Raw genomic sequence first — 12116 nt, forward strand, 5'->3', positions numbered from 1 at the left:
AATCTCTCCAGCCAGGCTAGTTCTAGCACTGTTTCTTCCCCTTCCCCTCTCTCAAATTCATTTATTTATTTAACGTAGATAGTGTGCATGCTGCTCTGCCTGGCCTGGAACTCTATGTAGACCAGGCTGCCCTTGAACTCACAAAGATCTGCTTGATTCTGCTTCCAGCATGCTAAAAGTGTGTGCTACCATCACAGGGACCAAGATTTATTTTAATTATGTATATGTGTGTTGGGGGTGGGGAGGGTGCACCCGAGTACAGGCTCCCTTGGAGACCCAGGGTAGCTTAGAACTGGGGTTACACCAGTTGTGACCCATCCTACAAAGGTCCTGGCACCAAACCCCAGTCTTCCAGAAGCGGAGCAGATGTTCTTAACTGCTGAGCCAGCTCTCCAGCCTCTCAACTTCCCTCTCTTACCTCAGAAGCTATCACAGTGTCTCACTGGGCCGCAACCATGACTAGTCCTTGCTCATGGCTCACAGCCTCTTTCCCCACTGTGGGTTTTGCCCAGCAGCTCTGCCATCCCAGCCGTCCAGCCGAGGCCTGACAGAGCCAGGCACGAAGTCAGGGTTTGCGGAATGGATGAATGAACTTGACTCGTGTCCGGGTACTTGTAATTTACAAAGCACTTTCCCATCCATTAACTCCAGGGATATTTCCTAAGAGTCCTCCCTGTCCTGCACTGCCCTCAGCTCAGAAGCATATGGTCAAGGCAGCGGCTGGGGAACACTCCCTGAATGAGATCAAGGAGGACTTCTTCACAGAGAAAGGGAGAATCCATTTCGGGAGACCGCAAGTGACTGGAAGTGACTGGAAGGCAAAGACTGGATCTCACCTGAGATATCTCCATCCGTGAGCAATGTCTGCTCATCGGACCAATGTGAGATATTTTAAGTAAGGCCCCTAAACCTCATGAGTGCTGGGATTGCCCTCAGTGGGAGGGACAGTGGGGGGGGGCACATTCTTATTTAACAGATAACAAGACTGAGTTCAGAGAGGCGGTGCACCTGCTGGAGTCTCCCTTAGTTTCCCAGCATCAGAGGAGCAGATTGAACACAGTGGGCCAAGATACTGAGGCGCCTACCCTTTCCCCAGAAGAGAAGCAGGCAGCCCTCCCTCCAGGCCAAGCTGCTGTGTTATAGTCCACACACAATAGTTTGGCCTGTGGTATCCAAGGGGGCAGGTCAGAAAGCCCACAGAGAGCAGACACTGTGTGTCACTTAGCTGTTTCTCAGGTGACTGCTGCTTCCTGTTCCCTGTGACAAAACAAGCCACTAGGCCTTCATAGGTACTCACGTGACCAGGAGTAAGCTACCTTTCACCTCAATCACCTGCTCTTATCAATACTCCCTCTCCACCCCACCATCAGGAAAGTTCAGACACCCTAAAACTTAGGGTCAAAGGAGAGTCCATTCTAACACCTCAGCGACTGTCAGGCAGTGGGCTGAACCCGTAACAACGGCTCTGTGGACAGTCCTCCTAGTCGACATTCATTCTCAGGCTTGACCCTGGCCTGGGAGGTGAGGCGCCTCTCTTCTGGGTTCCCCACTCCTGTTCTTGAATAAGGAGCCCCACAACCTCTCTCACTCTCTCTACAGGGCCTGGGAAACGGCAAAACTCGGCTCGCCTGCAAGACTCCAGCGCGCCCTCTAGTGGAATCGGGAGCAAGCATGGGGTCACGATTTCTTTCCTCAAGCTCCCCCACGGCGCCGGGAGCACCTGGGCGGACCCATAGTTCGCCATGCAGGTTGGGAGGCCCAGATGAGTGATAAGGTGGTAATTAGCTGCTCCTCCCACCCCACCACCCAAAGGGCATCAGCACCCACGTCTGTCACCAAAGAACCAGGCAATGGGCCGATGAGACGAGGCCCGGCAGCTGCCTCCAAGTCAGGGGTCTCCACTTCTGGATCTCCCACTTCATCTTTTGGACCTGTCCACAGGTAAATGTCTCGCATCCCCCACCTCCACTTCTTAGGTCCCCAGTGAGCTGGTGGCTGAATGATCCTACGTCCCTTTCGGCTGGCACGCGGTGCTTGGAACTGTACATGAGGACCTCGGAGTGGACTGGGTGGGAGCGAGGGGAGCGTCCCCCCAGGTCCAAGAAAAAGGGAAGGGGTGCCGGGAGCCTCTCCGGGCCGGCCTCCTAGAACTGCCCGCGCGCTCCCATCGCGGCGCCCCCCGCCTCTGCCAGAAACCAGCCTTCTTAGAAGGGAGGGGGTGGGGGGGAAAGTGTGAATGAGAAGTTGGGGGCGGAGCGCGCGGGGGAGGGGCCGCTGCCAGGAACGCTCGGCCACGGCTGGCGCCGCGCCCGCCGGTCGGGCAGCCTCGCGTCGCGCTTTGTCTCCCTCTCGGTGAGTCTCGGCGGGTCCTGGAGGCCCCAGCTCCAGGCCCGCCCTCGGCCGCCCGCGGCCCCTCCCTCGCCCTCCGCGCACAGCCTTTCAGTGCAGAGTAGTGACTAAACATTACAAGAAGACCGGCCGCGCTGTTCCAGGAATCGGGGGGCGGGGCGTGCTGGCCGGGTAAATACCCGCGCGCGCGGCCTCCGCGGCGGCTCTAACTCCGACTCTACACTCGCCTGCTCTTGTCACCGCCGTCTCTCCGGGCTCCCGGACGCCCCCTGCCCGGCCCAGCTCTCCGTCGAGGTCCCTCGCCCAGGTCCTTTGCCTGATTCACCCTGGAGCGCGCCTGATCGGCCCGGGAGCAGCGAAGGCAGAGTGGGCGCACGCACGGGGAGCCCCTTTGTAGACTTCACGGCTGCCAACATCTGGGCGCAGCGCGAGCCACTGCTGGCCGCCGCCTAGCCTCGGGGACCATAGGAGGCGCAGCCCCAAGGCCGGAGACTTCGCTTCGGGACTAGGTAGGAAGGAGGGGCTCGGTGTGGGGAAGGGTGGGGGCCTCGGTCCAGCTCGGGAGCTTTTCCCGTTTTCTCCTCCCCTTCCCGGGTCATTCCCGGTAGGGAGGGGACGAGGTAGGGGGCAGAGCGGATGAGAACCGAAGATCCCGGGTTCCCGTAATACTCAGACTGGGGCCCTCGGGCTTCGCCTGTCCCCTCTCTCACATCTCGGGTTTGGCACCCCCCTTTTTTCGTCCTCGCCACTAAGGGCACCGGACTGAGCGGCGCCCTGAGCGTCCCTAGGGCTCTCTCTCCATCCTGGCCGCGCTCCTGGAGACCCAACTTCCACGCGCGACTTTCTCTGGGCGTTCTCCTCGGGCGGGCTGGGGAAGGGACTGTCTGGGGTTGGCCGGCAGAGACCGAGGCCAGGAGAGCTCCGCGAGGAGACTGGGTCTGAGACACGGTCTCCAGCGGGGCAAAGGGGTGTCCCGGGCGCTAGGCGGAGGCTGGAGGGCCGGGCACGCTGGAGGGTTCCGGGCACTCACGCGCCTCCCGCTTTGCTCTCTGCAGCCCCCCGGGATGCGGTAGCGGCCGCTGTGCGGAGGCCGCGAAGCAGCTGCAGCCAACGCCGCGCAGATCCACGCTGGCTCCGTGCGCCATGGTCACCCACAGCAAGTTTCCCGCCGCCGGGATGAGCCGCCCCCTGGACACTAGCCTGCGCCTCAAGACCTTCAGCTCCAAGAGCGAGTACCAGCTGGTGGTGAACGCCGTGCGCAAGCTGCAGGAAAGCGGATTCTACTGGAGCGCCGTGACCGGCGGCGAGGCGAACCTGCTGCTCAGCGCCGAGCCCGCGGGCACCTTTCTTATCCGCGACAGCTCGGACCAGCGCCACTTCTTCACGCTGAGCGTCAAGACCCAGTCGGGGACCAAGAATCTACGCATCCAGTGCGAGGGGGGCAGCTTTTCGCTGCAGAGTGACCCCCGGAGCACGCAGCCAGTGCCCCGCTTCGATTGTGTACTGAAGCTGGTGCACCACTACATGCCGCCCCCAGGGACCCCCTCCTTCTCTTTGCCACCCACGGAACCCTCCTCTGAGGTTCCGGAGCAGCCACCTGCCCAGGCACTCCCCGGGAGTACCCCCAAGAGAGCTTACTACATCTATTCTGGGGGCGAGAAGATTCCGCTGGTACTGAGCCGACCTCTCTCTTCCAATGTGGCTACTCTCCAGCATCTTTGTCGGAAGACTGTCAACGGCCACCTGGACTCCTATGAGAAAGTGACCCAGCTGCCTGGACCCATTCGGGAGTTCCTGGACCAGTATGATGCTCCACTTTAAAGAGCAAAAGAGTCAGAGGGGTACCTGGGTCGGTCGCCTCTCCTCTGAGGCACATGGCACAAGCACAAAAATCCAGCCCTGATGGTCGGTAGCTCCCAGTGAGCCAGGAGCAGATAGGCTTCTTCCTCAGGCCCTCCACTCCGCAGAGTGGAGCAGGCAGGACCTGGAATTCGTCTGAGGGGAGGGGTAGTTGCCACCTGCTTTTCCCTCCCCCAGCTTCAACTTCTCTCAAGTGGAGCCAGCCGGCCCGGTGGGACAATAGCATTGACAAGCAGACTCTTCTCTCCCCTTCCCTTCCTCCACACACCCTCTGCTTCCCAAGGGAGATGGGGACACCTCCCAAGTGTTGAACTTAAGAGAACTGCAGGGGAGTCTTCAAACTTTCCCGCCTGCCGGAACTTGTTTGCGCTTTGATTTGGTTTGATCGTGAGCAGGAGCCAGGCCTGGGGGAAAGATGGAAGAGAAAAGGGTGTGTGAAGGGTTTTCTGGCTGGCCAAAGAAATAGCCACTCCTACTGCCCAGCCTAGGTGAGGAGTGGTGGCAGCTGGCTCTGGGGAGAGAGGCAAGGGGTGACCTGAAGAGAGGTGCCAGGCTCCTCTCCCACGGGGCAGCTAATGAAAACCTCCCAGATCCCAAAGTCCTCTGGCACCCCAGAACCCTCGCCATTGTGAAGAGGCAGTAGCATTTAGAGGGGAGATGGATGGGGATGGGGCTGGTGAGTTGGCCACCTTTTCCAACACCAAAGGGAGGCAGGTCAACAGCCATCTTGGAGCCCAGGTTTCCTTTGAGCAGATGGAAGGTTCTGCTTTGTTTCTCCTAAGTCGGGCTAGGAGACTTGCCTTAAATGCCCTCTGTCCCATGGATGGGGATTGGCACACAAGGAGCCAAACACAGCCAATAGGCAGAGAGTTGAGGAATTCACCCAGGTGGTTGCAGGCCAGGGGAAGTGGCTGCAGGGAGGAGACCCAGTCACTCAGGAGACTCCTGAGTTAGCGCTGGGAAGACATTGGCCAGTCCTAGGCATCTCTGGTTCAGTATGGTCAGTAGGTCCGAGGGCCTCCAGGCCCTGCACAGCCCTCACCTGGGGGAGGCGGGAGGTGATGGAGAAGCCTTCACAGGCCGCTCACAGTGGCTTCACAGGAATGCAGCAGCCATGGAATTACCTGGAACTGGTCCTGTTTTGGGGAGAAACAGTTTTCTGAGTCAGGTATGGGGCTGGGTGGGGCAGCCTTGTGTTGGGGTGGCTTTTTTCTCTCTGTTGTTTTGAATAATGTTTACAATTTGCCTCAATCACTTTTATAAGAATCCACCCCCAGCCCGCCCCTCTCCCCACTCAGGCCTTCTTCGAGGCTGTCTGAAGATGCTTGAAAAACTCAACCAAATCCCAGTTCAACTCAGACTTTGCACATATATTTATATTTATACTCAGAAAAGAAACATTTCAGTAATTTATAATAAAGAGCACTATTTTTTAATGAAAAAAAAAAAAAAAAAAAAAAGACCTGACTTGAGCTTTTCTTTCTCTGCTTTTCTCCTCTGCTCACCCTCAATGAGGGGGCCGGGGGCTGGTTGTGCCTCTTGGGTCCCTGCTCACAGCACTGAGGTAGAATCACTTGAGTCCTCACATCACCTGCAGCCCTCCTGTGTCACTGGCAAGCTGTGACAGCCACCTAGATTATTACCGATGGGTAATTCCTGCCAGTCTGATTCAGCTCTGACCAGAATATGCAAAGCAAGTTTGCGAAGGAAATGCTGGCTTCAAAGGGCTTGCAGGGAACGGGCTGCGCTGTGGTCAGAAGCTGTTAGAGGCTCCAAGCTATTAGCGCACACTCTGGCTGGGCTGCTTGGCAGAGAGGTGTTCCGAGAAAGTCTAGACTCGGGGTCCTGAGGGTGACTGGTGACGTCAGCACAGCGTCACAGACGTCATGGCATGAAGGAAGGGGGCGGGGTGATCCCCACACAAGGATAGAAAACAAGTGGGGCCCTGGGACATGGCCCATTACATTACAAAGTGGTAATGGCTTTCTGGCCACACTACCCCCATACATTCATTTTGTATTCTAGAAGATCCTACCTGGGCCATGGACCACCAGCCAGGCTCCTCCTGGGAAAACAGCCATCTATTTATTCATCCTACATCTGGGCACGGAAGAGGTTGAGTCTCTCAGGCATCCCCATGAGACACAGCTGTGTTTCTGCGTGAGCAGGACTCAGCATGACTTGGATTCGTCATTTCTGGTGCCTAGAGAGGTGATGTGTAAATATTGAGTTTGGGGCAGACAAGAGTTCAGGGAAGTTAAGCAACCTGCAGGACACAGCACCAGGAATGTGGGAACAAAGGGCTGGTGACTGGGGGCATTTGCTTTCTCACATTGTCTCCTAACAAGGCAAATGCCTAGTTTCCTTCCTACATGTGGGGTTAGTGGTAACTGTTGATGTGCTGTATTTCCTTCTGTACAGACCTGACGAGCTCTGAGATGAGTGTGATTCCCAGCTTGGGGACTCCACAGTCTCCCTGTCTGATGATACTCAAGTGCCTGAAAGGTGCCAGAGCCTCCTTTAGTCCCTCAGCACCTGATCAACAGCTGCTCCAAAAGTCAAGTGTTTAAAAGGCCACTGGAAGAATACACAAGGCATTTGCTTTCCCATTTCCTGGGCCTTGGGGTGGCAGGGGTGGGGTGGAGGGATGATCCAGAGATAAGGGTTGAAACAGGCATGAGACCAGACTGCAAGCCAGACCCACACTAGATGGACTGCCAACTTTGAAATCAGAACAGCAGATTAATACAGGTTCCCATCTCTCCCAGAGTCCCAAGTGTCTCAGGGGAAACCTTCCTGTCCTGAAGCCTACCCAATGGCATCCACCTGCCACTTGCTCCAGAGGGCCACTTTTGTGGAAATTGCAGCCTCCACAGAACCAAGGAACCTAGCCATGCAGTTGTTTCCTTGACCCAGAAAGTGGCTGTTTAGCCATGTGTCCTACACACAGGTCTTCTCTCTTGCCTACCTCCTAGAGGCTCAGTTTGGTTTGGATGAGACTCAGAACAGAGAAGAAAGGGGTTTATTTTCTCTGCCTGCAGCTCCTAGCCTACCCCAGCCTTCAGTGTCTCCATCCCAGGCTGTCTTCAGCCTTCTGTGTCTTCAGATCAGATCCCAGTCTGGGGACAAGCACACACCAGGAAAACGGTTAACATTCAGAAGAGAAGAGCAACTTAGCCTCACTGTGAGCTAGTGGCCACAGTGTGAAGCTCTCTCTCTCTCTTTCCCTGGCCAGTGTTTCTTTTTGTCCTCCTTCCTCCCATCCCTATTAAACGGCCGGCCGGTCGGTGACTCAGTCTTTACAAGGCAAAACTCTTCTTTCTCCTAATGGGGAACCTGGGTCCTGATTCCAAAATGCTACATAAGGGAATTGCAGGGAGTAGGGCAAGTGCGTGTAATTTGAGCAGCAGAAACTGAGGAGGCTGTCCTCTACCTATGAATTCTATTACCCTGCTCTAGGACTGCAAGAATCCACCCAAGAGGCCCCCATTTTCCCTGTTGGTGCGATTTGGGCTGGCCTCCTGAGAACTTGGGCCAGAAATGGTAAATTCAAGGCCTGCTTTTGGGATAGGGAGGAAGGGAGGCCACAGATGGGGTCCTGGCGTACAGAATGAGTAAGGACGTCAGTCAGGGAGGGGGCACCGCAAGGCAATCAGGGCAGCGAAGTGAAGGACTTGGCCCCCAGAAACGCTGGCTGGGTAGTGGTAAGGGGCAACAGGCACGGGGACGTGAGATGCCCACGGAGGACCAGGTGGGCAGAGCCCCCTTCTGCACCCCGCCCGTCCTCTCATGTTTCGGGCTCTGCGCTTCGAGCCGCCCTCTGCCAGGAAGAGTCACTTCCCGGCCACCACGGGAGCCCGGGAGCAGCTATGCAAAGAATGTCCGCGCTGAGCGCGGGAGGGCGGTCCCTTCAGACCCCGCTCCCAACACGCCCACTGCACAAAGACACGCCCCGGCACGCCCACTCCCGCGGAGCGCCGTCGCCACGGCAACGGGATTACAGGCGCAGAGCGCTGTTTATTCTCAGCCCAGTGCCAGGAAACTCGGCTGGGAGGCGGCCTGGCGCACCTCCCTGGGTGGGGGCGGGAGGGAGCCCGTCATTGGTCACAGGGGTCACTGACCCCCTCAGGGAGACGACACTGAAAGCTCCGACTTCCCTCCCGGCAAAGGGTCTTGTTTTCTGGCCCTGCCGAGAACACTCACTAGGCTAGTGGAGCATAGCCTCCCCGCCCCCCCACTCCATTCAGGGAGCTCCTTGCTCCTCCCTTCGCCATTCACCCAGTTGTCCACTCAGCAAATATCTGTCCAACACATCCTGTGTTTCAGGGAATGTTCTAGGTCCGGAGGATTCAGAGTTCAGCAAGATGAGGCCTGCTGGAATTAGGCTCCCCAGTGCTTCCCAAGGAGTTAAGTTTGAGTGGGAGAAAGCCATCAATAAACTAGTAAGCGCATAAATTAAATAGTGACTGCTATTTCTGTTATCAAATCTAGTGTTAGATACATAGCCACATAGCCACAACTTGGCCACGGAAAACCACTGGCTTGTTTGGGGTTAACCCCCAAAGCCTGACAAAGGGACTGAGCCATCTTCACTCAGAACACGAGAGTTCTGATAGAGAAACTAAGGTGCTGAATTCAAGGACAGTCCCTCCAGGATCATGGAAGAGGGTAGACAGACTATGTAAAGCCCCTTTCAGTCTACCTAGTCTTCCAGGCCTCCTGAAGGCAGAGAATCACGATTGGTCACCAGGCATGTAGACAAAATTGCTGGATTCCTGGATTCCAACCACACAGCTCAGTGAATCAGATACAAGACCTGCAGTCTGAGAATCCCAGGCCCTCTTGGGTAACCCACCTGCCGCTCACTTTGGGGAAGGCAAGCCTGTGTTTCCGCTCTTCCTGGAAAGGGTATTTCCTCCTAGCACCTTCACTAAGCCCAGGCTGGGAAGTGAAGTGCAGAGGGAAGGCCTGCACTACACCACAGCTGTGGCAAGCCTGGACACGCACACCCTTTTCTGTCCCCAGGCTCCAGACCCAGAGGCCCTGAGCCCAAGGACAGCAGGGGCTGTGGAGGAGGATGGTCCGCCCTCCTAAGCCCTGAGCCCTCCCAGCTGTGCTATGCTGGGAACAGGCCAGGCGTTTGTGAAATCCTTGGGTGAGCCTGACCCACTCTCATGAGGATGGCCTATGGAAGCTGAGCTGGGAGGGGGATGGGGGGCTGTTCCCAGAAGCAGGGAGAACTCTGGACTTCCCACTCCTGAGCTCTGTGGATTGCAGCACAGACTTAAGCAATTGCTGCAGCCTGGAAGGCAGCTTGCAGAGAGAAGAGGAGACCCCAGGCTTTTCCAAACCGAAGCCAGGGATCTGGATGCAGAAAGTGTAACCACTGTCATTTGTAGAACATACACTATTTGTGCCACGGAGACCCTGTAGAGGCCAGAGGACAAGTCGCAGAAGTCCGGTTCCTCCTCTAATCATGTGGGTTCAGATAGAATTCAGGCTTGAATGTCAGGCTTTGCAACAACACCTTCATTGGCTGAGCCATTTCATTGGCCAGATAAATAACCAGATTTTAAAAAGTCATTATCTATCTATCTATCTATCTATCTATCTATCTATCTATCTATCATCTGCCAGCGGTGGCAGGCCTTTTAATCTCAGCACTCAAGAGATAGAGGCAGGGGGATCTCTTTGAGTTCAAAGCCTTCAAGTTAAGTTCCAGGCCAGCCAAAGCGATACACTGACACCTTTTCTCCAAGAACCATAAATAGATAGATTAGCTAGATAGTTAAATTTCAAAATGGTTTAACTGTTTGTGTGTATGATATACATGTGCAGGGACTAGGAGTTCATGCAGAGTTGAGTATCTTCCTCAGCCCTTACCTACATGGGGGGAGGGGGGTGGTGTTAGTCCTTGAGACAGGGTTTCTCTGTATTTCCGGCTTTCCTGGAACTCACTCTGTACATGAGGCTGTCCTTGAACTCAGAGATCCCCTTGCCCCTGCCTCCCCAGTGCTGGGACGAAAGGTGTGCACCACCATGCCTGGCTCTACAAGTTACAAAAGTTACATATATTGCTGGGTGGTAATGACACACACCCTTGATCCCATCACTGGGGAGACAGAGGCAGGCAGATCTCTGAGTTCAAGGCCAGTCTGGTCAACAGAGTGAATTCCAGGACAGCTAAAACTACACTGGAAACCCTCGTCTTGAAAAACAACGACACATTATGTTGTTGTTGTGTGTGTGTGTGTGTGTGTCTGTCTGTCTGTCTGTCTGTCTGTCTGTCTGTCTGTCTGTCTGCGTGTGAACATGCTGTGGCACCATGTGAAGGTCGGAGGACAACAGGCAATGTTCAATCCTCACCTTCCCTGCTGACCCCCTACCTTCTTTTTGAGACAGATTCCTTCATTGCCTGGCTTTTCTTTGGTGCTGAGGATATGAGCTCAGGTTTCCATGCTGACAGCAAGCACTCTGTCCACCATGCAATCTCCCCAGGCCCCAAATACCCAGATTTAAAAGGAGAACACCACAATGCAGGTTTGTTACAGCTATCAGAGTCTGGCATCCAACACGTAGCCAAGGATGACCTTGAGTACAGAATTAAAGACATGTATGTACCACCACGTCCAGTTTATGCACGTTGGGAAGTAAATCCAGGGCTTCATACATGATAGACAAGGAGTTTCATCCCAGCCTGAAGAACAGTACTTAGCATTTATAAAGTACACAGAATATCAAAAGTGTGGCTAGGAAAGCCACAAGGACTCTGTCTTCCAGGAAGCCATTGTGCCATGCACCTGCTAGGGGTGCTGGCCACCACAGAATCTTTGTAGATGGAATACCACGAGGCTGAGAGACGAATGGCTGCAGGGGCAACCTCAGATCACCATGGAGACACACACACACACACACACACACACACACACACTAAAGTAACTAAATGTACACTTCCTTCCCTATGTCAGACCTCAGTGACAACAGGGCATTTTCCTGACTTCAGGCTCACGGTCTGAAAGGGGAACCAGAATGAAAGCCGAGAAGTACCCTGAAAGGGAATGGGTTTAAAAATAAAAGTTTACAGAGTACAGCTTGGGGTGTCCAGGAGGAAGTGACCTACAGTGGCTTCCCAGAAGCAGACGCTGAGCAGAGGCAGTCAGCAGGTGTTCTTTCCACGTGCAGTTGGGGGGGGGGGGAGTGGAGAACAGGCAGCGAAACACAAAACAGGGAGATGAGCAGGAAAGGGGAAACCCAGGACAGCCTGGAGAAGTTTGGTATGTCCCAATCGGGCGCATCTACGGCTCTACGACATTCATATCATGCTTCATCTTCTAAAAATACTGCTTCTGTCATGGCACACGCAGCCCAGCCCATGGAATCCACAGTGCTGGTTCCTCTTGGCACTCTCTACCAAGCCAAATTTCCAAACCCTGCGGGCTGTAAGCACAGCAGAAAGCTTACTTTTGCCTCCCCGGCTCCCCTACTCCATCCCATACCATGAGACACAGGTTCTTCCAACAAGGTGACCTCCGCACCTGGGTACCACCCCCATTTGCATTCTTTCCTGTCCAGCCTTCCCATTCTGCAGCTGTGTCCTGCCCTTCCGGTCACTTCCCTTGACAGCCACAGCCCTGGTGTCCTCTCGAGGCACCTATGTGTGCAAACAGGAACATTGGTGCCTTACCAAAGCGCGTGTATTCTAAATACCACGAGCACAGCAAAGTGGTTTGTTTTGTTTTGTTTTGTTGGTTTTTTTGGTTTTTTTTTTTTTTTTTTTTTTTTTTTTTTTAAAAAGATCAGGCATTGAAGGGGTCAAATTTACAGGGCTGTACATTCTAGCAGTTGGGAGGCTTAGGCAGGGGGATTGCATGTTGCAGGCCAGTCAAAGCCATATAACCAGACCCTTT

General features: G+C 54.9%; 1 protein-coding gene across 1 annotated transcript; it reads left to right on the forward strand.

Annotated features, from left to right (window-relative positions):
* The first annotated feature begins 1370 nt into the window (after nt 1-1370).
* On the forward strand, nt 1371-5649 carry Socs3 (suppressor of cytokine signaling 3). Its single transcript, XM_034507913.2, has 3 exons — nt 1371-1521; nt 1600-2858; nt 3405-5649. Exon 3 carries the CDS (start codon nt 3493-3495, stop codon nt 4168-4170), a length of 678 nt encoding a protein of 225 aa, XP_034363804.1. The 5' UTR covers nt 1371-1521; nt 1600-2858; nt 3405-3492; the 3' UTR covers nt 4171-5649.
* The last annotated feature ends 6467 nt before the right edge of the window (nt 5650-12116 follow it).

This window comes from Arvicanthis niloticus, chromosome 6, assembly GCF_011762505.2.
Source record: "Arvicanthis niloticus isolate mArvNil1 chromosome 6, mArvNil1.pat.X, whole genome shotgun sequence".
Classification (NCBI taxonomy): domain Eukaryota; kingdom Metazoa; phylum Chordata; class Mammalia; order Rodentia; family Muridae; genus Arvicanthis; species Arvicanthis niloticus.

Bases quoted from the DNA above. Each gene is read 5' to 3' on its own strand.
- Socs3 (XM_034507913.2), top strand. From the start codon at position 3,493: ATGGTCACCCACAGCAAGTTTCCCGCCGCCGGGATGAGCCGCCCCCTG.